General features: G+C 35.1%; 1 protein-coding gene across 1 annotated transcript in view; it reads right to left on the reverse strand.

The window, feature by feature from the left end:
* Nucleotides 1-27,320, reverse strand: part of arhgap20b (Rho GTPase activating protein 20b) — a 35,111-nt gene extending 7,791 nt beyond the window's left edge. The window contains exons 1-14 of the mRNA XM_052594826.1: nt 27,207-27,320; nt 26,969-27,097; nt 22,633-22,700; nt 19,590-19,727; nt 19,344-19,490; nt 17,997-18,038; nt 17,685-17,775; nt 17,436-17,513; nt 17,040-17,106; nt 15,777-15,944; nt 12,832-13,001; nt 8,077-8,238; nt 7,770-7,879; nt 6,340-6,529 (exon numbers count right to left, since the gene is read on the reverse strand). Coding sequence (XP_052450786.1) covers nt 6,340-6,529; nt 7,770-7,879; nt 8,077-8,238; nt 12,832-13,001; nt 15,777-15,944; nt 17,040-17,106; nt 17,436-17,513; nt 17,685-17,775; nt 17,997-18,038; nt 19,344-19,490; nt 19,590-19,727; nt 22,633-22,700; nt 26,969-27,058 — 1,521 coding nt within the window. The 5' untranslated portion in view covers nt 27,059-27,097; nt 27,207-27,320. The remainder of the gene's footprint in view (nt 1-6,339; nt 6,530-7,769; nt 7,880-8,076; nt 8,239-12,831; nt 13,002-15,776; nt 15,945-17,039; nt 17,107-17,435; nt 17,514-17,684; nt 17,776-17,996; nt 18,039-19,343; nt 19,491-19,589; nt 19,728-22,632; nt 22,701-26,968; nt 27,098-27,206) is intronic.
* Nucleotides 27,321-27,871: the final 551 nt, after the last annotated feature.

A 27,871-nucleotide genomic window follows, 5' to 3' on the forward strand; every position in this document is an offset into this window, starting at 1 on the left:
TTCATCAATTTCATTACATCTTGTGTAAGTATGGAAATTCAGACCACGTTTCTTTCTTGTGACCATAAACTTCCACAATTTCGCAAGTAATACCAATGGACGTTATAATATTTACAGATGCACTTTACAAAAGTAATTCTCTGAGTGAAATGCAGAGATTTTATCACAGATGCTACTTCTCAGGCAGGTTTGAGATCTAATGAATAATGCTAATCAAATTGCACAAATAGTATCAGTCAGAGTACTGGACTCACATCAGTTTTTATATTTCAGTAAATAAGTTGCTATGGAGGCCAATGTCTAATAATTGTCATATTTAGATAATGAGGCAACACACAGTGCTATGCTTTTATACACGAGGAATTCTTCACATGCCTGCCATGGACCTTAAATTATCGAAATTCCTCTTCAGTTACACAGCTCTGATGTCAATCATCTCAGGCTCAGCTGTGACAAAGCTGAGCTCTGCTTCCTCCCAATTTCTCCCAATCTCATTTTCAATCTCTCTAAAGCACAGAGATCATCACCTCAGGTCATTTCATTGTCTTCCTATATGTTGGACTCTGATTGCAGACTGCTGTGTTACCAGTGTCCTACAAGCCATGATAAAACACTGCCAGCAGCTGCCACCAGCTGTGCATGGTTGAAATGTTTATCCTCTCTCTAAATGAAAAGCTTTTATATATAGATCAAGAAACTACTCCATCCTACGGAGCCCCGCACATGACACGCAAGAAAAAATAAATAAACTGTGCGCACAATTTACTAATTTGTTCCCTCACTGTAATAAATTGTGCACACGATTACTATTGCGTTTCTTTGATTTATCAATGCATTCCCTCGAATTAGTAAATCGTGAGCACAATTTATAAATCGAGTGAATGAAATAGTAAATCTAGGGAATGCAATAGTAATCGTGTGCACATTTTAGTACAGTGAAGGAATGAATTAGTAAATCATGCACACGATTTAGCCAACATTTTTTTCCTGCATGTCATATGCGAGGCTCCGTACCATCCCCGTCACCCAGTTAAAAAATAAATAAATAAATAGACACCCCAAAATTTTAACCTACTAACCAAACCTGACCTACACATTGTTGAATTTATGATCAAATTATGCCCTTGGTGGCAATAAAGTTCTCAGTATACAGGTGCTGGTCATAATTAGAATGTCATCAAATATTTTATTTACTTATTCCATTCAAAAAGTGAAACTTGTATATTATATTCATTCATTACTTACAGACTGATATATTTCAAATGTTTCTTTCTTTTAATTTTGATGATTATAACTGACAACTAAAGAAAATCCCAAATTCAGTAGCTCAGAAAATTTGAATATATCTTAAGTACAAAGAAAGAAATTACAAAGAAAGGATTTTTAGAAATCTTGGCCAACTAAAAAGTATAAAAAATTAAAAGTATATGCGTAGTGGTTCTTGAAGCACCGACTCCAACTGCTCAGGTGTTATAAGAGCCCAGGTTGCTCTGATAGTGGCCTTCAGCTCTTCTGCATTCTTGGGTCTGGCATATCGCATCTTCCTCTTCCCAGTACCCCATAGATCTTCTATGGGGTTAAGGTCAGGCGAGTTTGCTGGCCAATTAAGAACAGGGATACCATGGTCCTTAAACCAGGTACTGGAATCTTTGGCACTGTGTGCAGGGGCCAAGTCCTGTTTGTAAATGAAATCTGCATCTCCATAAAGTTGGTCAGCAGCAGGAAGCATGAAGTGCTCTAAAACTTCCTGGTATATGGCTTTGTTGACCTTGGACCTCAGAAAACACAGTGGACCAACAACAGCAGAAGACATAGCATCCCAAACCATCACTGACTGTGGAAACTTTACACTGGACCTCAAGCAACGTGGACTGTGTGCCTCTCCTCTCTTCCTCCTTCCTTCCTCTTGTATTTGGACACATAGCTCTGTGAACAGCCAGCCTCTTTTGCAATGACCTTTTGTGTCTTGACCTCCTTATGCAAGGTGTCAATGGTCGTCTTTTGGACAACTGTCAGCAGTCTTCCCCATGATTGTGTAGCCTACAGAACTAGACGGAGAGACCAATGAAAGGCTTTTCAGGTGTTTTGAGTTAATTAACTGATTAGTGTGGCACCAGGTGTCTTCAATATTGAACCTTTTCACAATATTCTAATTTTCTGAGTTACTGAGTTTGGGATTTTCCTTAGTTGTCAGTTAAAATCATTTAAATTAAATGAAATAAACATTTGAAATACATCAGTCTGTGTGTAATGAATGAATATAATATACAATTCACTTTTTGAATGGAATTAGTGAAATAAATAAACTTTTTTGATGATATTCTAATTATATGACCAGCACCTGTATGTCTTTTACTAACTGCTACTACACTGCCATTTGGATGTATTTTTTATGGTAAGTAAACTGTAAAAATAAACTCTATATAATTTCAGGGCACAGCTAAATATTTTTTTCTTTGCTCGTTTGCTAGCTAGTAAATGTGTATGTATGTTGTGCTCAATTAAATTACTCAACATGAAGTTCTGAGTAACCTAACTCATACATTTTGATATTAACATAACATAAAACGAGTAGTTAAGTTAAATCTGAATGTATACATTTAAAACTATCTATCAAAATGTATTAACAAACTTAAAAAAACACAAAAAAAAACACATAACGCAAGTAATACCATTTTTTAGAGCAAGGAATGCCCAACAGCCAACTTTATTTTTTATTAAAACAAAAATGAGACTTTTTTTCAGTAAAATTTCAGTAAACATACCTCCGATAAATGCAAACATTTCTTAAGACCTTTAAAGCAACATAAAACTAAAAGTAACAAAATCAAATCTTTAGGATCAAAACAATAAGATTTTTGTAGAGTTTGCAGTTTCAATAACCAACTCTGTTTAAATACCTTAAGAGCTGCAAAAATATTTGCCTAAAAAAAGAATCCTCATTTCATCCTTGCATCCTCAATCTGTCCTTCAGAATCAAGCTAAAAATGAAAAATCAAGAAGAATAACAGAACGTTATGAAATTATCATTATTACTGGTTCAATATGACAAGAATCACTAACTAGTAATCACATTAATGTTATAATGAAAAAAAGTGACACACATTTAAATAAATAACAGAGTAGAAAAAGTGTAATCAAACGAGGTAGGTGTGGTCCAGTCTTGCATAGGACTGTGGGGCAATTTTTACTCTGCAAAATCAGACAAAAGAGAATTTTGTAAAACTAACCAACATCACATGATATATTAAACAAGAGATATAATGGTATAATGGGTATTATGGATCTTTCCATAAAAAGCAAGCATTTACACCCTTACTCTTTTTGATATACGTAAACAGTAAAAGCAAGCAAGATGTAAAAATGTGAAGCAAAATGATGTGTAAAGTGAACAATATTTCAATATAATGCAAAGCGCAAAATAAGTGCCCTGAGATCTTCACTGTAATATGAAATATGAATTAAAATTCCATGCATATAATTCGCAGAAATAAAGCATAGAATCCATGAAAGAAACTTCAAAATTACGAAAAGTTTTTTTTCCACTTTTAGGTGAATTTATGAATTATGTGCTCTTCTGTAACTTAGCAGGACCGGAGACTGAAATGATTTAACTGGCCAACAAGATTCAGCGTGGGTTGAGGCAGCTAATAGAATTCAGGATTTATATTCAAAATCTTCCTTATGCCAAAAATCAGAATCGTACATCTGCTGATTTCAAAAATGTTATAATTTATGCTATTAAAGTAGTCGGTTCGAATTAAAGGTTGCTATTTGGCAATTACACTAAATCTGGCTATCTGATCTGCTAAACAGTAGATAGCAACAACTAGAGGTCACATTTTCTCCCTGGCAACATATGGAAATATATTCTGGTCATAACTTTACATCATGCTTAAATGTCAACAGTGAGGTGAAAAACATAAAAACATTAACTTCAGGGTCCGTGGATTTGTAGAAATGATACTTACAGCATTCCATGAAACGAGACCAATCTGCAATCTTGAGAAGAACATGGATGATGTCAGATGCAAAATATCGCCACGCTGAAAAATTTTAAGTCGATCTAACTTTAAAGAAACAGTTCATATAAATTAAAACAACAAAATTACTAACTTAAAATGTATAAATACCAGAAAGTTCTAAATACTTACCAAGGTCTATTCATTTGAACTTATTGTAATTATCTAAGTTAATAGAACTCAATACAATTAACTACTTTGAGCATTAAGGTTTACATTGTGTAATGTGGATCTATGGTGTATATAAATTAATACACACTCTTTTCCTGGAAAATTAGGGCAAACAGTCATATACAACAGATTCTAGATATTGTTTGACCATCAGATCACGCCATTTTAATGAGCACTAAAAACGCAGCAGGACTTTGAGTGAGAGTGTGTCAGCCAGCCTATGACTCTCTCTCTCACACTGGCCTTGAGCCATTCATACTGAGCCCTGCATTCATGTCTCTCTCTGAACAGGATGATTTGTCAAAAACAATATGAAGCAACAAGAAAATCAGTCAGGAAAATCTGGACATGTTTTTCAATAATTTTTCAATTATTAATGCTCCTGAATTGTATTGTTCCTGAATACGAAGATGCAGTTAACAAGGAATCTCCTTTGAAATGCAAAATCTGCTCTGCTAATTTCCTGTTACAGCACTGCTGGGATTTGAGATCCAATTTATATTAAGACAGACAGTGTGGCAGTGTTTTACAAGGACATTAATAATTTATATGAAATGTATTTTTTTTTCAAGCAATGGCACATATATATTTTCCTTTGCATAGGTAGAGTATTGCATACTGTAAACAAACCTAAGATTTATAAATCTCTTGGTGTGTTGCAACATATATCGTGCCACACTATATCGTGACAATATAGTGACGTAGAGTAGAGATGGAGCTCTCCATGGAGATTCAAAGTCTTAATGATTTCCCTGCTTGCGTTTGAGTCAACATCCTGTTGATAAGACAGATCCCTTTGGTGACATCAGGAAATCAGATTTTGTTACAGTAAACTGCTAAAGTTAATAAGCAGAGCAAGTCGGCAGCCATCGGATGCATTACAATTCATTATCTAAAGGGTGGAGAGAATCATTTGTAGCTTTAGGCTAAGAATACAGAATAATTCACATCATTATAAAGGTTTCTCTTGAATAATATGCTATGCACAAAGCAGTTCTGTGTGATTTACAAGTGTGTAGGCGCACTTAAAGAATGAATACATATTGTGTAACTGTTTCAAAGAACAGTTCGCTATTTATGATATACTTAGCCAAGTGGCAACTGGCTATGTTAAGAATACTTTTAAAGACTTGTACTGTGTGTTCATTACCAGTGAAATGTCACAGTGATGTAAGTCTTATTTCAGGTTTTCTGTCTCTACTAGCTATTTAGTTCTTGTCTCCTAATTCTTCTCCTGAGTCATGATAAGAATCCAAGAACAATTTCCCTTACATAAACCATGGGGTTCAAAAGTCTGAAAGCTCACTGAAAATCAGGGATTTGAAGTTTCATTTAAACCAGCAAGTAAATAAAGTAGGATTTTGAAAATTTGAAACCATGAAAAATATGAATAAAACCCAAACAAACTGTAAAAGTTTTATTGTAAAATAAAATAATACTTAAGATTTCTAGATCACTATAATTAAATAAGTATTTTAAGGATAATATACTCTTTGGATCGTTCTTGAATAATGACAGAGAACAAATCCTTGTCTTATGTTGTTAAATTATGATTCTTCCAACAACTTACATTAGTAAATTAGTAAGATTGTTAATGTCTGGTTTCTCTGCTGCTAAAAAAAACAATTACACAGCAATGGTTCACTCTTGGATTTTATAAGATTCTGGCTGATGTCTTTTCATTATATTGTCTGTTTAGAATGCAGCACTGCAAGGATTTATGGGGCTAGAATACAAACTGTCACTTACTGGAGTAGTATAGCACAAGCTCTAAAATATATGTTTTAAATGTATAATGCATCATTCTGTGTGGTAATTTGCTGCTGGGGTTTATGTTCCTTTTAAGTTACCCTGAAGTATTATTGTACTTGTGTCCTTTGTGTGTTTTTTTTTTTCTATTTCTTCGTATTTATGCTGTCATCCAACATTTGTAATGTTATTATTTCAGATTTTAAAAAAACACAAACAAAAAAATAATGATTTTTTTTCTTTCACTGAAATTGTGCTACTAACATAATTTGTAATGACAAATTGAAATTGAATATTAAAACGGACATGCTTTATGCTATCCTATTAAAGAAATTAGAAAACATGTGAAATGGTCGTAATACTAAGAATACATACAGTCAGATTGTAGCTTGCTTACCTGCAACACACTCTGTCCCTCTTTGTCAGGACTGATTTGGGAAGACCTCCAGAGCATGTTGGGTGCAATGCAAAGGGCCAGGTTTGTTGCTGTCATCTGATTCACCTCAGAGTGAGTGTGTATCCTGTGTAACACTCCAAATAAGAGACACAGCAAGGTGACATTCTCCTCTGGCAACTGTGCAAGCAAACTAGACAAAAAGACAATAGAGCTTTAACAATGACAGGTAAATGCAACCAGACAAACAGAAAACATAGAACATATGCTTAAATAATCTTGCCAGCAAATGATTATGTGCAGAAGTTCGTCTGCCCTCTCATACATATGAAAATGCATTCCAGCTCAAATATGCACAAATACTACACACACAAAAAGATAAAACAACAGTTGTGCATAAACAAGTGAATATTAATATCACTCTCCAAGCAATAAGCAGGTGGCTTGGAATCATACATTTTCAAAAGGTAAATCAAAGTATAAAACTCAGAACAGCAAAAGGAAATATTATCACTGTTTGCCTGCAGCAAAATGCTTGAGTGACACTTTAATAACTCAGACCAAAAACAGGAATTTATGCGATGAATATCTATTCAGATATTCTGAAAAATATTGCTTGTACAAACTATTTAAAATCATATTTTTCTTCAGTACCCTGAGTTACAGTAGATGCAAACTATCTAAAGACCAGGGTCATTTTTGAAACATTTACCACCAGCAAAACAAAGGAATCGGAATACTGAATTAATTATTTATCAACTTGAATTCTTAGATTTGCCTATTTATTATAACTTTATGTCATTTTGGTTATTAAGTTATTAAAAAATAATAATGCTTGTTAATAAATAAAATAAGCTCCTTTTAATGTTCCCATTAATTCATGCTAATGTACAGCTTTACAATGTGATCTATAATTTACAAAATAATTTATGCAAACTTCAATAAGAGTTGTCACTTCTGAATTCCATTGTTTTCTAGTGATGATAATATATATATATATATATATGTATGTATGTATGTATATATATATATATATATATATATATATATATATATATATATATATACACACACAAAACGTGTTCTTCAGGGGCCTCCCCAGACCACGGGGCCCCACACAATCGCATGGTTAGCGTGGTGTCTAAATAAACTACTGCTCCCAAAGACACAAACTCATGTCACACACTCAATTTGTCATGCAATTAAAATCCTAAAAATGTTTAGCTTTGATTTTTATTTTGATTATGGGATATAACATTGATTTAGATAAATAAAACATATGAGTAATATTTAAAACCATTGTTTTAGATATAGATATATAACCAAAAACATGCAGGTGGGAATGTGGTCTTAGTCTGTACACTTTATACATTGAGTGTATGTATGTGTGAGCATATGTACAGTACATAAGTATGTTTGTATGTTGTTCTCACATTCTGACTCTGTTAAGTCTGTCTTGTTGATCCTCAGTCTGTAGCACTTCCATCCAGTCCTCATATAATTCACAGCACAAAACACCACCAGGCAGTTTGCGTAAAAACTCCTACACACATACACGAACACACAATTTAATAGAGAATAAAAAGACCATACATTTTTATATAGGGTGCAGAGGAAATGCTCAATCAATTGATCATGAGAATTTAGATTGAGAATGTAGTGTTACTGTTGGTGATGAATGATTTGTGTGCATTTTATTCAGAGCATATCACTGCTGAATTAAAATGACTGTGTTCTCACTGTAATTAGAGATGCAGAGACGAACACTGATTGTTCATGCAGTGAAATACTTTGCCCAGAATTCATTCGCTCCTTTAGGATCCTACAGTTTTTGGCATTTGCTGAACGACGGAAGATTCCTCGGGTCTCTGGACCCTCACAGAACAGCAGATACAGCAGGTCCTGTGCTCACACACACACACACACACGCACACACACAAACACACACATACACATATATACAATAGTTATAAAAGCCAGGGATTCCAAGACTTTTTAGTCAGCCAAATCTCTTCCACTTAAAATATTTACATGGTTTAATATAGATCTGTAAAAAAAAAAAAAAAAGTCAAAGAAAAATTACTCTCCAACTTCAAAATCATCTGACATCGTTGTTTTACCCTGTTTGTAAAGGGCATTTGGCTTTCTTTGCACGTTCGCTTTGTAAACACTGGGTCACATGTGCATAAAATGGGATATTCACTATGCATTGTTACATTGTTATTACATTGTATTAAAAAAAATTGTATGATATCTTCATACACACACCTGCCATCCATCATTTATGACTCAACCCTAGGGACTCTAATTGACGAAGCAGCATGTTTGCATTACTGATAAACATGTCTCGTGAATGGGCTAAAATCAGCCAAACATCAAGATAATTTAGAATGCGCATTACGCATTGAGAACATGCATTGGGCTAAAGCCAGCCAGAATGGGAAAAACGTATTAATGGTACGCTGTGCTCTCTAATGCAAACCTCAGGAAGCCCCTGTGGTGCGACACAATCCGAATATTGAAATATGCATCCAACAAATTTACGGATGCAAACCTGTTGCCGGGATGGATTTGTGCCAGAATCTGCTTCAGAGTCAAAGAATGTCAGTGACGGGGTCACAGCATTAAAAAAGAGTGGTCTGCATTAGAACTGGAGACAATACCCATGTTCTATTATGCCCAGCAGCCAACGCAAAATGCCTGGACTAGCTCTCCATGCATCTAAGAACTGACATAACGACCGCTTGTCTCCAGTCACTATCGCTAGCAGCAATGATCGTTTACTGGCACCTTTTTCTCGATAACAGACTTCTCGGCATCAACGAAGAGGCCAGAGGGCGTGATAAGCGTATTAAGGAGTGCCTTACTGTATGTCTACAAGGCTTAGAAGCCAGGCTGAGGTCCACACCAAGCGTGACCGAGGATGGGCACAAATGTCTACACGATGGAGGGCATACGGGTGTAACCATGGGCCTCGGCCCCATCCACGTGGGAAAACATGGCCTGAAATTTGAACATCAGAAAAAAGAACACTCCTCCTCAAAGCAGCCCAGCAGCAACTCGACTGGAAGTACCAGGAGTTGAGCAGGAGTTGGCAGTTTCCTCTGCATAACTGAGGTCGCTCAGGTTGAAGGTTCTCAGCAAAAAGGATTGGGGGAGAAGACGACCAGTGGCTTGCTGGTGGCAGTGGGCCACTTCCCTTCAAGGTAGGGCTCTGAATCTTTGGGAAGGCAGTGATTCGATTCACGATTCATAGGTTTTCGATTTGATTCAATAACGATTTTTGCAAATTTAGAATGATTTAATTTGATTCACAAATTCGATTCGATTACAACGATTCGATTCTACATTCTTTAAGTGCATTCACAGGATTATTTAAATGTTTCCCCTAAATTCTTATAAAAAATAAAATGCTTAGTCAGGTTGCAAATTACACCAGCCTTTATGGTTGGAAAACCGTAGGTAAAAAAATAAATAAATAAATAACCTTTTGTCCATTGCTAAATTCTAGTTTAATGATGCGACATGACAAGACTTTTTGACTTTTTGACATGACTTTTTAAAAAAGAGCTTTAAGAGTATTATGTATGAGCTAACATTTTGTTGCACTAAGGGCATAGCCATCATTTCAGAAGTGACAAATGTCAAATACAATCATTTTATGTATGTAGCCTATGTATTATCATAATTATTATAATTTTTATTTTTATTTTTATTTATTTATTTATTTTTACAAGGAATTATCTTCTTTTTTTAATTACTTTTAATTAGCTGTAAGAAATCAAATACACTGCTGGACAATAATCAATCACTCATCTGTAATCAATATTTTTTTCCTAATGGGAATTTTATGATTGTTTTATATTCTAGGCTACAATTACATAGCAATTATTTTACTTTTCTGCACAGAATAAGGTAGAAAATATACTTTTTAGTTTCTGTACTGTAATAAATTATGTCAATTAGCACTGCATCATTCATAAATTGTATTTATTTATTGTGGGTTTTTTTCTTAGCATTTCATCAGTTTGTTCTGCTTTTATTCAGTTTAGCTGCAGATATATTTGGTCTGAGTTATTAAAGTGCCACTCAAGCATTTTGGTGCAGGCAAACAGTGATAATATTTCCTTTTGCTGTTCTGAGTTTTATATTTTGATTAACCTTTTGAAAATGCTCTCTATTTTTCTATTTATTTGGATTTTGAACACTCCCAGCATACGAAAAGGCATCTTACAAAAAACAAAAAAACAAAGAGTTGGGTGGTTTAGCACTACCCAACTTCTTGTCTTATTATCGGGCTGCAAATGTCAGAAATATGTTATTCTGGTGTAGTTCTAATGATCAGCCCCCACTCTGGTTAAGTATAAAGGAGGCTGCATGTAATAATTCTGCACTTATGTCTCTTCTCTGTCTTCCTCTGTCTTTATCACCTTAACATTTCCAATAATGTTATAGTTAAGAACTGTCTGAAGATCTGGTGTCAATTCAGGCAATAACATTCGCTTCATTTGAACATTTGACATATGATTTGAAGTCTTTAATTGCCATGGTCATTTTTTTTTTTTATATATTTTTTTTTTTATATTTGCAAATCCGGGACTCTGTCCGCAAGCATTTTCCCAGGTTCCCCGTTGTTGATGGTATTTTCAATGCAAATCCTTATCAAAGTAGAGCTATCTTTACATTATACAGTACTTTATTTGTATGTCATCCCCTGGCTTCTGGCTGTCTCCAGATTACCTGGGCTAGGAATCTTAACATTGAGATAGATACAGAGACATGGCATTTGGTTTTCAAACGTGTTCATATTTAATCTGTTTTCTCCTGCCATGGGGTTTTACAGTGTAAAGGTGTCTACAAATTACACTGGTCCAAAAGTAAATTAGCCCTTATGTTTCCAAATATTGATCCACGTTGTGACAAGTGTCATCCAGAACCAGCTAATTAAGCCCACATGTTCTGGACTTGGGCTGCTCTGTCTCTTTTTTATGAGTGGTTTTTGACTCACTTTCAGCTACCAAATCTTTTAAACTTTCTCCCTCTACACTAATTGGATTGTTTGGAGTCTTGCCTTGTCATTGCCATCCCATTTCATTGAGCTGATAGCTTTTCTCACCTTTTTAGGATGGCCTTGTATTCTATTGCATTGGAAAGGTCTTCACATCCCCTCTCAGACTCTGTGCATAAAGATGCTTTATTTTTTATTAAATTAGAAAAAAATAAACCAGGCCTCATGCCTCCAACACTCTGCAGCTGGATGCAATTTCTCTTGATTAATTATCCATCTACACTGTACTATTATTACTCCATTTATCCCGATTGTGCAATTGCATTATCATGTTAGTAGCACACATTTGTAACTAAGTTATTTATTTTATTATTATTATTATTATTATTATTATTTTACCTGATTTAGTTTTTTTAATTTATTTTATTACTTGATCTTGTTTTGAAAATTCAATAAATAAATCCTAATATATATATATATATATATTCTTTTTAAATAAGTTGTAGTATCTTCTAGTGCTGGCAACCACAAATTTTTGTTCTCGCCGCATTAAACTGCCTGCTAGCTTGTCTGTAATTGCATGCAATTTGGATAAGTAGCGACAATTGGACAGTATATTGAACTGGCGTTATCCTATAATGTTTCAGGAAACTGGAGAAGGGGAGGAGTTCCCATAGAGATTCTCACAGTGTAGACAGAATGCTCAATAGGGAACTGACTTTCAGTGCCGACAACCTGCCAAAGTAAAAGCTTGTTGATTTTAGGTTTGAAAATAATGAATCTTCATATAAAAATAAAACTTTAATAAAAATGTAATTATTAGCATTGTATTTTTAAGTGTACTAATAATATAATTCTATTTTTATTTAAATATTTTTTTTTATTTTAAAATATAATAGTATTATAACACTCTATTTATTATTTTGTTTATTATTTTATTTAAAAATAAAAAATAAATAAAGTGCAACAATACTATTATTACTACTATTACCGTATTTTCCAGACTATAAGTCACACTTTTTTTCATAGTTTTGCTGGTCCTGCGACTTATAGTCAGGTACGACTTATTTATCAGAATTAATTTGACATGAACCGAGAGAAATGAACCAAGAGAAAACATTACCATCTACAGCCGCGAGAGGGCTGTAGACGGTAATGTTTTCTCTTGGTTCTTGGTTCTAAATAAATGCGAATTATAGTCTGGTGCGACTTACATATGTTTTTTTTCCTCATCATGACGTATCTTTGGACTGATGCCACTTATACTCAGGTGCGACTTATAGTCCGAAAAATACGGCAATTATTCAATTTACATAGTTATATTTTTATTCTGTCATGTTGGTTTTTATTGTCCATGAGCACACCTCATTCATGCCACATTCATTAAGACACTAAGGTTACAGTACTTGATGAGCGCCCATGGACAATAAAACCCAACATGACAAAATATAGTGAAACAAACAAATCCAGAGCCAGTGGAAACTTACCATTACTGGCTTGGGCAGGTTTCCATCAGAACAAATGGAGGACAGAGGCTGGCCGAATAGCTTGTGAGAGGCAGTTTGTGGGTCAGATTGGCCATCGGATTGGTTGAAGTGTCCCCTCCTCAGAGCCCAATCAATCAGAGACCTTTTCCTTTTATGTTTCAGCAAAGCACCTGTCAATGAAGCACAATTGGCAAATTCATTATTTGGAAGGCTACTGTTCTGCTAATTCCAGTTTGTTTATTTTGACAAATGGTGGTTGCGTCTACTTTATTTTATGTTTGAGTAAAAAAAGAAAGAAAGAAAGAAAGAAAGAAAGAAAGAAAAGATGCACCCTCTTTCAAGTAAATGTTTCCTTTCAGCATTTTAGTGTCACTAAGACTACATTTACACATCAATGATGTAGTCAAAAACTGAAAAAACTTTCACGTATATATGAAATTGTTTTCAAAATGATTCGCGTTTACACATATCCGCGAAAATGACCAAAACGCTGTATTATGTATGCCAGACCAGTAGTTGGTGCTGTCATCTTGTTACCTGTAGGTAAGTGATGATTATATGATGTGTCTCTGCTGTTGGTTGTAATATTGGTAAAGTAAATCCACACAATTTTTGTGTATGTTTGTTGGCGCTTACCATAAAAATCGACAAGTAATGCACATATCAACATACCTAACTCGTACTACACACACACATTAAGTCAGCGTTTTCAAAGATTCCCGCTTTGGGTGTTTACACTGAAACGACAACGGTGGCGTTTTCAAGTTCTTCCTCTTTGAAACCACTTAAAAAAAAATGTCTGAAAATGTTGTCGTGTAAAAGGCCCCTAAGTGTCTCATGTCTCATCTTCAGTCTGATCACATGCTCTGATGTCCTTAATATCATTGTAGTGTAATGGTGTTTGTAGAGGGATAAGGAGGGCATGAGAAGAGATCAGAACAGGCTGAATCCTGTGTGATTATTCTGAATGGTCCTCTTAAAGCTCTTTGTCTAGTTCTGAATGCAAGGGCTCTATTATTAATAACTGACCCCTGCTGGCACTATTATGTACAATCAAGTGTAATATTATGAGATGTGAGAGGAATCCAAATAGCTTATTGGTAGTATCAGAGGTAGTATAATAAGCATTATTTACTTAATCAATTAGTGCTGGAAAATGAATAAGTAAATTACATGTTGACTATGGTGATAAATGCGGAAACTGTAGCTGCTGTCTTAATAAACACTGAAATGTCCTTAACAGCTTTGCAAAAATCTATGATTGTATTCAAAGGTTCATTACAATAATTGGACACTCATGTAATTGCAAAAAGGAAAAGAACTGGAGCATTTGCATAGTTGTAACAGTAATTGCATCTTGTCAGGACATTATTCATATGTTAGGCCATAAAAATGAAAAAAAGAAATATTTCAAAATGTATCGTTTCATAAGACTAATAAAATGTATGAAAAATCTAAATGAAAAGTTCTGAGAAAAAAGTTTGTGACATTCACAGAAGAGAAAAGGCCATTGCTTTTATGTGCATAATCATGTTTAGAAGTACTCTAGTAACTTTATACAAATAACTGCTTTTATAGGATGGACTAAAGTTGCAATAAAGCTTGTGGTATTTTCAAAGAAATGTCAAATTCCTCTCACAATGATGTAAATATCTTTATGCTTCAAAGTGATAAATAAAAAACAGATAACAGAGAAGAGTCCGTTAAAAACATAATACACATACAGTATACATACTGACGGATTTGACACTTTCCTGACCTTAGCTCATCATTTGACAACTCTAATTTCTCATAATTATTGGCTTACCAAGATGAATCCTGATGGACATTCAGAGCTAATGGACAAGAGCACAGCATGTAGGTACATGTTGAATTAATTAGAATTCATTTATTTTTTTAAAGATTCAAATGCAGTCAGCTATAAGCACAGGTTATAAGACATCCACAACCACCTGGATCAACAACCTTCTCACACAACTTTGATCATGGAAAGTGTGTCCTGGGAAACAAGAATTGGAGGTGGACACATTCCAGTTTGCCTGCTGTGTAAACAGGTCTGTCAAGATATTGTAAACCTGGTGCTGTACAATATTGTGCTGGTGTTCCATGACTTCACCTTAGACTATACTATAAACAGTTCAGGACATGAACATCCTTTCTGCCACTGGGATCTGCATGCTTTATGAGGAACAGGACACAGACTGTCAGGGTAAACATTCAAGCATATTAGACTCTGGCCATGAGCGCTGGAGTAATTTGAGTTTAAATGGCAGCTCCCAGTGCACTTTTGTCCAGTCATCATCACTTACGGGAGACAAAGAAGTCACTTTTTCCTTCAGTGAAAATTTCATTTAACACACAAGATGACCTGCTGTGAGTGGGGATATTCTCAGAGAACAGAAAATACGCTTTAATGTATTTTGAAATAGGAAACAATTGATGAAAAGGTTTAACAATAAGTATAATTATAATATGGCTTCCCAGCAATCATTTCAGCAAAAAAGAAAAGAAAACACACATGAAAACCAATCAATTCACTGACCTTTGAAAATGCCAGAGAGCAGCTGAAATATTGAATTGTTGGAGTTTGAATTGTCGGAGTTTTAGAATGACATGGGATATGAATGTGTGTGTGTGTGTGTGTGTGTGTGTGTGTGTGTGTGTGTGTGTGTGTGTATAATATATATATATTTATATAGCAATCAGCATATTATATTGATTTAGTGTTCAGGAACCTCTCACTACTGTTACACACTGAATCTGTGCCTGCAGAACTCAACCGTTCATCAATCACAAAGGTCCGTATGTCCCCTGCCTCATCTAATATGAAATATTTAGGCTACCAATAAGAGTATAGTATTCACAGCTCAATTTAACACATTTTAAATCCATGTTAATTCCATTATTCCACAATAAAGTTTTCTGTTAGTGACAAAAGCACTGACCTCTAGGAGAGTGTGTTCTGTTTTTTAGGGTGAAGTGAGGGGTCTTGGGAGTAGCTTCTGTCTGCTGGCCAGAACTAAAGGCTTCCTGCAGGGGCTCACTGGGCATGTGCAGTTGATCTTGCTGACTTCTCAGGGAGTGATGCAGGATGAAAAATGGTAACTCGTGGCCTAGAAGAGAGAAAAGAAATTGACAGGAAGAGAAAGGAAATTGGTGTTTTATACGGCAGGAAATTTCATTTACAAAGAACAGTGCAAGGGCCAAAAAGCGTATAATTGTGTTTATTGCTAACATATTTCATTCTGTATATGCTTTTGTAAAAAAAAAAAAAAAAGCACACACAACCAGATCATTTTTTTACCTTATTTGTCACTAGTATAAAATCTATATAAAAATCCCGTAGTAAGGATTAGTATGCAACCTTTCTACTGGAAATCCAAATAAGACTTTGGATTAATTTAGACAGTGAAGATTAGCTTGTCTGCGTTTGTGAATGTTTGCGGCTGGCATTTGGAGAGAATTATCCTGAGGTTGTCCCACAATATAGAGAGTGAAACAGGCAGACATAGAAAGATTTGAAGATAAATTGAGTTTTGGATTTTGTTATCTGATACTAAAATGCTCATATCCTGTTGTCTCATACAATAAACCTTACTTGCATACATATGATCTACAGTCCTGCAGGCTGCTTTATTTCCCGACAGACTGCTATTTTTTTTTTATTATGCTGGGTCTTTCATCACAGAGCGACCATTAAGCAAAAAAGTTTCATCATAGCACAGAATTTTTAAAGACACATACTTTAGGCTGAATCATCGGCAATGTCCCTCAGAGGAGTTCAACTAACATTTGGAAATATTTGAGGAAAATCATGCTTTATGTATAAACACACAAAGGTGATGATAGCGTTTGAACAATACTCTTTAAATATCAATTTTATATGAAATCTAACAGAGTCTTGTAAATGAAATATGTAATTCAGTGTGCTCCCATCTGTTTTACCCTGGTAATAAAGATGCATAATACTAGTTTTAGCTCCTGAAGAGTGTGTTATGATAAAGGACTATATACACTCTGTATGGGCAAACCTGATAGAATCTTTCAAAAACTCATAATTTGTAAAAAAATAAAAAAATAAAAATAAAAATTGACTTATATTAAAAAGTCTGTATAAAAACAATAGACATCTATGCAATGTCCCTGTTTAGATTAAGTTAACGTGTGTGTGTGTGTGTGTGTGTGTGTTTGTGTGTGTGTGTCATCACCAATAAGGGGGTATGTTTCCTCTTCTTTTTCATAGTTTACACACAACTGGTAGTCTGAGACTTCACCCTGCACACAGGAAATGGCCATTACGTTTTGGAAAGAGACCGGAAAGAGGAAGTGGCTGTTATCGAACACAGGAAATGCCAGTGGACAAACTTGGCACAATGTAGAGTGAGTGGTGAAAGCAACAGAATGATGTGCACAAAATTATAGAAGCACATTGACTCAAATGGGTAGGTATTCATATCCACCAATACACAAGTTGATGTCGGGTGCAAAGAAAAATCACGTCTCTCTCATTTGGACCACTCCCTTGTACTCAGTAGTGCTTTAAAGAGGATAAATAGTTTGTATTACACTTCACTCTCAACAAGAAGCTCTTAAGGATCACTTACCAATAGTTTGCACTGCTGCATTATGTACTGAACCACATTTTCTGCAGTCGTGCTCACGTCCACTGCCACAGCAACGGTCTTAACAGCCAATAGAACGTAAACAAACAACAACATTGACCATTAAATCACAATGAAAAGCTTCAGGCAAGAGTACAAATAACTTCCACTTATAAACAGAGATATGGATTCAGTTCCCGGAGGACAGGGAGTAGCTCAAGTCCAAATTAAACTAAAAAAGCTCTTGTGTACCGCTGAGCTGGTGTCATCTGGATGGCAAATCAGCAGGACGTAGAGAAGAATGGCATTTGGCAAGACTTTTTGCCTGGCTCTGCAGGTATGCCTGAAGAGTGAAACATTATTACAAACAAACAATAACAAATAAAAATGCTAGACACCAATACAAAGGAATGGAAAAGTCAAGAAAATTGACCTTTAACAGAAAATAAATAAATATAAATAAATAAATAAATAAATTTACATCTAAGTTTAGAAAGAAAACTTGTATTATGATATATTATATGAGGTTGATGTTAGCTTTTGATTTGTGTTTTGTTTCCTTACCACTGAAGAGCATGTAACCATCTCTCCTTTGTTTCTGATGAGCTTAGGTTTGGAAGGACAGGTGAATAGAGAGAGAGAGAGAAAGACATTTAAATTTTTCATTCACAAAGTGCATGACATAAGTAGATTTTCAGACAGATTCATCTGAAAATGACACTGAGTTCTATTGTGTGTGGTTTGCATGTGATATAGGGTTGTAGTCTTGAGCTTGTGACTCATGTCAATAATTGATCCAATCTTACACATGTAGGTTAGGCGTGTGTTCCATATCACATTAGATCTTTTTTATTTAACAAAATAAATTCAGAAAGGTATGTGTCTCATATAATATACTGTGGCTTGGACCACACTTGGCAAAAGGAGCAATGAATGACAATGTAATTTACCGTCTCATCTGTGGACACAGCAGTCACATTTACCTAATGTATCTACTATTCATACCTAAGAAACGTATTTAAACTTCATATGAAATGCATAACAAAAATGTGCGTAATATTGTATATTACACAAAACAAAACAACATGTTGTTCACACATCAAGTCGAATTCTAGATTTAATACGAATGCTAGCTTTAAAACACAATCAGATGATCCCACTGAATTTTGTGGCGACTTCCTTTTGAGAAGCTTAAAACCTTATATTATGGGCCTTAGAGGTCACTGTAAGACGAATGCAATTGAGACCTTCTAAATCTTGCACTTTTCATTTCTGATATTTTTCACATTAGTTTCATGATGCACACACACTGACAGGTGTACAGTGTTATTTAAAAAAATATATGTAACTAACATGAAAAGGTCCTCACTGCACTGTCTTTGTGACATTAAATAACTAATATCATACTCAGTCAAAAAAGAAAAATGTATCCTGTAATTTGCAGTATACAGTGTGCTTCCAATTTCAAGGACCTACAGGTATCTTTGTTTCTACAACAGTACGCCTAATGAAAGACTTAAAAATAGGTTAATAAGGAGTTGAATCAGCACTGTGAAGGACAAAATGCCGAGCTGAGCTTGTAAGAGAATGCATTTATACCAGATAATCTGAACTTCACATGAGAATTTAAAATGAGCACCTTATCATGCAGTGTTTTAAGATCAAGTCAGTAGCAGCTGAGTGGGTGGATCTCAGCACACTGGAAGTGCCTAAAGCATTAACACATCTATTATTCCTTCCCTTCCACTGAATAATAGTTCTTTTTTTCGAGAAGGGTTGTTTCATCTCAAACTCATAAACAGTTTAGAACTTTTCAGAGCTATTTGTCTGAATGACTTTCAGTGACCATATCAGACTGGTTTGGTTTGCCAAGATCTCAGATGTTTACATCATTAGTTTTTCAAAGACTACCTGTAAGTGACGACATAGTTGGTAGTCGGCCAGCCAATCACAAATGAGTTCTTGGAGGTGAGCTTCCTGTCTGTGATGTAATGAACACAGGATGCCAGCCATATGTCTGAGAGGCTAACACGAGCCTTCAGCTTTAGATACAGAGACCTGTAACAGGTAATGCACACATTGTATACACATGCACTCTTAGAGAGACAGATGTCTTACATTTTACACGTATTCACACTCATTGAAATTTGAACATACTTAGTTTTGGTGATGATAAGTGAGTCTGAGAAAAGCAGCAGAAGTCTCTCTCTTGACTGCAAGCCGGTGGTAAGGTGAACGTGAGCTTCCATCAACAGCACTGCATTTTGGGATACATTACATGCCCCATACTCATCACTGCAGAAGAGTGAACATGTTAATATCACATTTATTTTCAAACAAAAATGACAAAAGTTAACCATATTATCTTGAAAAGATATCCCCCGATTATAAAAAGAGCAATCTTTGATCACATTTTGTTTATGAAATAATCATAATATAGAGAACAGATGGTTTTCACAATACTAACAGAAACAGTGTTAAGTTTAGTCACTGGCCTGATTTACTAATGCATAAACAGCAGTACACCATTTTGCATGAAATAACATCTGTACATGAGTCCTAACATATTCTGATCACAGGTCATGATGCTCATGAAATGCAGTTATAGGTTTTTATATTCTCAAGGTTAGATTATAAATTTTGCAAAGATATTTTGCCCCCCCAAAAAATAGACCAGTTACTCTTGTCGCAGAACAAGCATCCTTGATTACATACGACAATGATGCAGGTTAAGGGGTGTGTCAATGGAAATCATAATGTCCTGATTTCAAATCTGCTGTTGTTTTATAGTCATACATTTCCCTGTATGTAATACAAATACAGTGAGAATTAAGGAAATCTGAGTTTTTTTTTTGTTTTGTTTTTTTTTTACTAAATACAAGTTTTGATGATATTAAATAAAGTTTGATCAACTGCATTTCCCATGGAATGGGATAAAACAAACTACAGAATCATTATAAAAATGTTTGCATGTTTTATTCATTCCTTTATATTCACAAATAGTGTAATACTTAGAAGCAGGAATGTCACCATTCTAAACAGCTCAAAAAGGTTTGTGAAAAGTTTATGAACCAAGGTTTACTTGGTGCAGAAAAGCTGAAATATTCTGAGCACGTAAGCACGTTTAGTAAATTTTTTTGATGTTGACCAAAAAGAAACAATTTTCACTGAAGGTTGAAATTTCTTCATGAAACCTGCGTACTTCATTGCCATGACAACAAGCTGATTATTACATTAGTAGAGTAAACAATGAGTCAGTTTTAACACTCCAACCAAACAAAATTTTTCTTCCCCGGATGCCTGTTTTTATTGCCGCAGTTTTCTCATATAACTATAACCTGCAGCCAGTCAACTTCATGACAAACATTTCTTCAGATGCTGCATACTATACTTCCTAACCGCTATGATTCAGCCTGGAACATATTATCATTCTCATGAATCTCAAGCTAATTTAATTTGAATGATGTGTTGATTGCAGCAACAGCAAATTTCATTATTCAAGTATTTCTAATTTATCTATGCTTTTTCCGAAAAGTCTGATTCCAAACAGATTTCTGACACTAGATACAAATAAGTAAATATAATTAAAAAAAAAATAGATATTTTTTTCTTTCTGTTGTATTTAGTGATAATTTTGTCTTGGCATCTTCCCTCTCTCTCTTCTTGCTTGTAATGTGAATGACGCACGTTGCCAGCTTTCTTGTTACGTGCGTGTGTCTGTTGTTGCATTCCTGCCTTTATAAGGCAGAGTGTGTCTTCTAGCCCAGTGTTTCTCAACTGGTGGGTCTCAACCCAAGACCGTCTGAGTGGGTCGCAGAGTGTACGGCCAAAGAAATGACATAAAAAAACCTTATTCTTAATGCTGATGCAAGATTTTATTTTAAAAGACATGCATGAAAGCTGTTGACACTTCAGTCAGATGTGGTTTAGAAATGTGCTGTCCCCAGGGCTGCAATTGAGGATGGATGAGGGGGGATGGTGTGAAAAAAAAAATGACAAGAAGTATCCCCCATGTGTAACAAACATCCCTTTAGATTAATAATGTTGTGTATTATGTAAAATTTAAAGTGCAAATTAAACTTTAAAATTCTCTACTTATAAATACCATCTCTGCAGCCCAGGAAAGCATAGCTCATCTGTGAAAACCACCTCAGTGTGTTTAATGCCCAGACACTTGAAGCAGCGATCGTAACCATCACCCGGCACCAAGGAAACGACCACATCCAAAACACATCGGTGAAGCGGCATCTTTAAAAATACTATCCATCGTCTTTACAAAGACACACGTGTGTAAGCTCGTTTAGAGAAATAGGCTCTTTCAGGGAAATGCTCTTTTAGATGCTGAAACGCACAGGAGAAATGGTCATTTGCAGCACGACAGTAGATAGCGCAGCCTGAAGTGGGCAACCCACTTGACAAAGGAACGACCACCGCTGAGGCGTTGTCCGCCAACACAAGAAGCTCCCTAGAGCACGCTGAACTCATCACACACAAAGCAGTTTGGTACTCGGCTCCGAAGCAAAAAACTGGTATACGTTGCACCTGTTGCCTTTTTATGCTCACACTATGATCAGCAGCAGCTGGATGCAATTATCGCATGCCTATGTAAATTCATTTAAAACTCTAAGTAGATTGGTCTCTCTTAGCGAGATCCCAATTTGTCGGTCATCAACATGACGTCGAGAGTGACCGACTGAAAGGGAACTATTTGTCAGTTTGCCTAAATAAATGTCATATATTCTCTGCCAACAGCTCTATTATCTTTACAAGAAATGTATCATGCAAGTACATGAAAGAACAGACAACTCAATATATGCTATATATAACAGCATATAGCAGCATATCTAACAGCATTTTTTCTTGAATCGTACTGACCAGACAAGCCCATAAACACACACAGTATTAGACTTTGTCTGTTTTCTTTTTAATGTAGCCAGTTTTCACAAAGTCTGAAATATCTTTGATTCCGTGAACTTTGTGCTATTAAGTTCTGTTTGATAGAGTCCTGCAATCAAGAAGTGGCAAGCAAGTGATTATGTTTGATTCATGGAAGCTCTGACACACATATAGATCAGTCATTTAGTGAGGAATAGAAGAACAAAAGAGGCATTTTGATTTTACGCTTGGATTCAATTAAAGGGTGAAGAAGGAAAAACCAGTTGCACAGGGAAAGAATAATGAGATGTGTATTTGCATGTACCTTTGTCTGGTTTTGCTGAAAGCTTTAATCACAGCGGTTTTTCTTCTTGGGATTGTGGACTTCATTTTCTAAAAATTAAAAACACACAGTTATGCTGTAAAGTGATCTCATGATAATTCGTATGTATTTTACATCAAATGTGGTTCTATAAAACATACATTCACTTAAGTTTTTACAGGCACTAAAACTTACAATACTTACATATATTTCAGCATCTAAATGTAAAAATACTTTTTTAAGCATTTAAATGTTCAAAACTGAATATTGATGACACCTAAAAATGTATCCTTATGAATATTGAAATCTTGGCATTAATTTTATTATTAGTTGTGCTTTAGCTTTATTTAGTTTGTTTTACCTTGTTTTCAATTGAATTATTAAACTGTTTACTCATTTGCTTAATATGCAGTAATAACATTTCATTTTGTTGTGTGATTTCTGTTGCTAGCTTGTTTCCAAGAATAGGCCTGCATAATGTTAAACAAGACCCAAAGCCAATGCTGACTGATGCACTCTAAGCTCTTTACAAGTTCAATTGTTGCCGCTTCAAACGACAGGATTTACATCAGGATAATCAAATGCTCATTGGCTCTCACTTATATTCGCCACTGGTTGCAACATGCCATGTTTCTGTGGCGAGGTATTTTGAATGATGCACATGCACCTTCATTTTTACAGATGCATCTCAATAAAAATGTAATGGAAAAGATAATTTATTTAAGTAATTCAACTGAAATTGTGAAACTTATGTATTAAATAAATTAATTGCACACAGACTGAAGTAGTTTAAGTCTTTGGTTCTTTTAAATGTGATGATTCTGGCTCACATTCAACAAAAACTAGCTAAAACTAAAAACTAAAACTAATTCTCAAAATCTCAACAAATTAGAATATTGTGACATGCCAATAAGCTAATCAACTTAAAACTGAGCCTTTGAAAGGGTCTCTCAGTTTGGTTCACTAGGCTACACAATCATGGGGAAGACTGATGATCTGACTGTTGTCCAGAAGACAATTATTAACACCCTTCATGAGGAGGTTAAGTCACAAACATTCATTTGCCAAAGAAGCTGACTGTTCACAGAGTGCTGTATCCAAGCATGTTGACATTTGGTTGAGCATCTGCTTTTCAGTTTGTGGTTTATGATGTGATGTCTACAAGGCTTGTTTTTAGCACATGGTTTTGTGTTGTCAGGGTCTCCTCTTTCCTAATGAATTAAAAAAAAAATTTTTTTAAGTAATTTAATTTTGGGATTTTAAAAAGAGTTTTGCAAGAGTTTCAAGATAGAAGGTACATACCTTAAGATTTGCACAGTTTCTTAACTACTCTTTGTAAATACTGGTTTTACATTGAAATAATGTTACAGTCTCTCAGTGGGGTTTGTAGGCAGTATTTTTTTTTAGTTATAATAGTTTTAAGATTTAACCCAAGAAGCTTGAAGTCCAATGTTAAGTTTCCACAGTCTGTGATGATTTGGGGTGCAATGTCATCTGCTGGTGTTGGTTCATTGTGTTTTTTGAAAACCAAAGTCACTCCACCCATTTACCAAGAAACTTTGGAGCACTTCATGCTTCCTTCTGCTGACCAGCTTTTTGAAGATGCTGATTTCATTTTCCAGCAGGATTTGGTACCTGCCCAAACTGCCAAAAGCACCAAAAGTTGGTTAAATGACCATGGTGTTGGTGTGCATGATTGGCCAGCAAATTCACCAGACCTGAACCCCAGAGATAATCTGTCGGGTATTGTCAAGAGGAAAATGAGAGACAAAAAATTCAGAAGAGCTGAAGGCCACTGTCAAAGAAACCTGGGCTTCCATACCACCTTAGCAGTGCCACAAACTGATCACCTCAAAGCCACACTGAATTGAGGCAGTAATTAAAGCAAAAGGAGCCCCTACCAAGTATTGAGTTCATGTTAAATAAACATATTTTCCAGAAGGCCAACAATTCACTAAAAATGTTTTTTCATTGGTTTTATGAAGTATTCTAATTTGTTGAGCCTCTGCCACAATTGGTGGGTTTTTGTTAAATGTGAGCCAAAATCATCACAATTAAAAGAACCAAAGACTTAAACTACTTCAGTCTGTGTGCATTTAATTTATTTAATACATGAGTTTCACAATTTGAGTTGAATTACTGAAATGAACTTTTCCGTGACATTCTAATTTATTGAGATGCACCGGTACGGAGTGGATCTGGAAAATAATCTGGATATTTTCAGTGAATAGCAACATGAATTCTGCTCTGGCTCACACAGACCTACTGTATTCCACCAGAGAGGACGATGGCTGCAACACTTTGTCATTTGGATAACTTTTTGTACTGCTTTTGACACTTTTTCAATAAACAAATTATTAGTGATTAGCGACTATAAATATATTATATTGTTACAAATTTTTTTATTTTCCTGCATATTTTGGTTAATTGTGTTTTATATCCTTTTATATTCACTATAAAATGGGTAGGTTAAGGTTTGGGGGAAGGTTAAGGGGTCTAAAAATCGAAATTACTTATTAAAAAAATGATAAAAATGCCCTGATATGAATATCTTAATATTATAAAAGATACATAAATATTTAAAAATTTTTAGCTAAAAATACATAGCGATCTGTACGTTTTAAATGTTGACATACGTCTAAATGGTACTTTTTAGCACCAGGTATGTGTGCATACACATACAGTCATCAAACTCATATATTTCAGCAGCAACTAAAGTATTAATTAATGAAGATAAAACTAAAACAAATCTGACTTTACGGTAATTAGTAATTATTGCAACCCTCTATTGCAACCATCAACAAACAATTATTCTGGTGGGCATATTAAAATATTCCATTCTGAATTGCCAATAGAATAGAATTTTGAATGAATCTTAAAGATAATAGAATCAACAAAGATTTCATCAATGCATTCTAGTTGTGGCAGGGAACATGTGGAGACATACTGCAGATGAGCAGATGCTCTTAAAACTATTATAACTAAGAAAAGGCTACAAACCCCACTGAGAGACTGTAGGTAACATTATCTCAATGTAAAACCAGTATTTACAAAGAGTGATTAAGAAACTGTGCAAATCTTAAGGTAAGGCAAACTCTTGCAAAACTCTTTTTAAAATCCAAAAATTAAAATGCTTAAAATGAAATTATTTTAAATTCATTAGCAAAGTGGATACCCTGAAAACATAAAACCATGTGCTAAAAACAAGACTTGTAGACATCACATCATAAACCACAAACTGAAAAGCAGGTGCTCAACTAAATGTAGAGGAGGCTTAATTCAAAAAGTGCAAAGTTTACTCTACAAACCTAAATTAAACTTTATTCCCTCATCATCAACATCACATCATGCCAGCAACAGCAAAGAAAGAATAGCATTAACCTCAAACCTAACCAACAACACCATTCAGAAAATATTTAAACATTTCTACTTTAGAAAAATAAATCCAATAAGATAAAAAATCTAGATTTAACCACATTCCAGGAAATCCAGATATTATGCTCACAGATACATGTAATTATGCATCTGGGCTTAAGTGGAATCCATTCAGTATTTGATGGAAATATACTGCAATACCAAGAAAGGCAGAAAAGTTTTTTTCTAAAAACTGAATGCTCTTGAGTGTCCAAGTAATGCATTAATCGTGTGTGTGTGTGTGTGTTTGCATCCATCAAAGCCAGCCATGCACTCCCCCTCATAAAAACCTCTGACTTTACATACTGTAATCTAGATGGCATATTAATTTTGTCCTGTTCCCTCATCATGTTCCTCTTCCTCCTCCACTCAACCTGACTAAATTAACTGGCCTTTCAGTTTCATTTTATTTTATCAAATACCATGCACAAACAGGCATATATATATATATATATATATATATATATATATATATATACACACACAGTATATATTAGATACAGCCTTCAGCATCATTGCTCTGTCCTCCAAAATTAAAATCTCCATGAACAGCTTTCATCAAATGAATCCCATTACTGGCCCAGAAATACTATTAGTAACAGACCGGAATTTTTTTGTGATAACCCATAAGTTACTGGGCAGCCTATTAGAAAAACTTCACTTTGCAATATGCAGCAATTACTTCAAGGAGCCAGAACAGAGGCTATATTTACTTTATGTAGAGGCTTTCATATCTAGATACAACTCAGCACCAGTGGTGTGAATATCCGCAGATAATATTAAATATGAGCTAAAAGCATGCACTACCACTAAGCACGTTTATGAAAATGTCTCAAGTACTGCTCACTTAATCTCAATTTGAGGTCCAATCAAGGACACCTTTCGTAAATCAGTTGCTGAATTTACACACACATAATAAATTCACCTTTTCATCCACAGGCCTGGTCACCGGTCCACTTCTGGTAGATTGAAGGTCACTGCCGTTTGAGACCTTCTGATGTGGACTCATTTTCATCCATATCCCTCAATCATCCTCGGCAATGCTTCCCTAAATCTTCTCATTCACAGAAACAAAAAACATATATACATAAATTCCCACAAAGGAAATAATATCAGATTGAGAATAAGATTTTTTCAATCATGCAGTGGTTTAATATTATCACCCTGATGAGAAGTTGTCTGGACCTTGGTTTGAGGAACTTTACCCACCCAACCCATCTCCCTTCCCCCCACAATTTTTTCTTTTCTCTTTAATTTTCATTACTGTCCTCTTCCTTTCACCCTCCCTTTTTGGCAAGCCTTTCTCATTTCTTTCCCTGTTTGTCTTTCTCCCTCTGTCCCGTTTCCCTCACACACATTCTTTCTGTGTCACTCTCTCTCTAAATATGGACATGGAGGTTCAGTGCTCCACACTCACTGAAGTTCCAAGGCCCCCCACTGGATGTTATTGTAACTACAGAAACTATTAAAATCAAGTTCAGCTTTGCAATCTGCAGCAATTCAGTATTCAGTAAACACTGCTTTGAAACAGGCCATGATGAAAGTTTCAAAAGTCCAGCTTCATGCCGAACATTAATTGCAGAACTAATGGCCACATCTCAAACACAGTTTTGTGGTTCATGACCTACATGGTGAAAGAAATGACCAGCAAATAGAAGCTTTTGAAAAGTAATTGATCAAGCAGCAACTACATTTAGATGAAAGGCAAAGGAAATAACAGAACAATCTTTTCAAAAAGCTTCAGAAAGTTTTAGTTCATGGGCCGTAACACTTGCAGATGAAGCTCTGCCCACCAGTGCGACAGAGTTGTGACAAAAGTCTGAGTCAC

This window comes from Carassius gibelio, chromosome A5 (genome assembly GCF_023724105.1).
Source record: "Carassius gibelio isolate Cgi1373 ecotype wild population from Czech Republic chromosome A5, carGib1.2-hapl.c, whole genome shotgun sequence".
Classification (NCBI taxonomy): Eukaryota; Metazoa; Chordata; class Actinopteri; order Cypriniformes; family Cyprinidae; genus Carassius; species Carassius gibelio.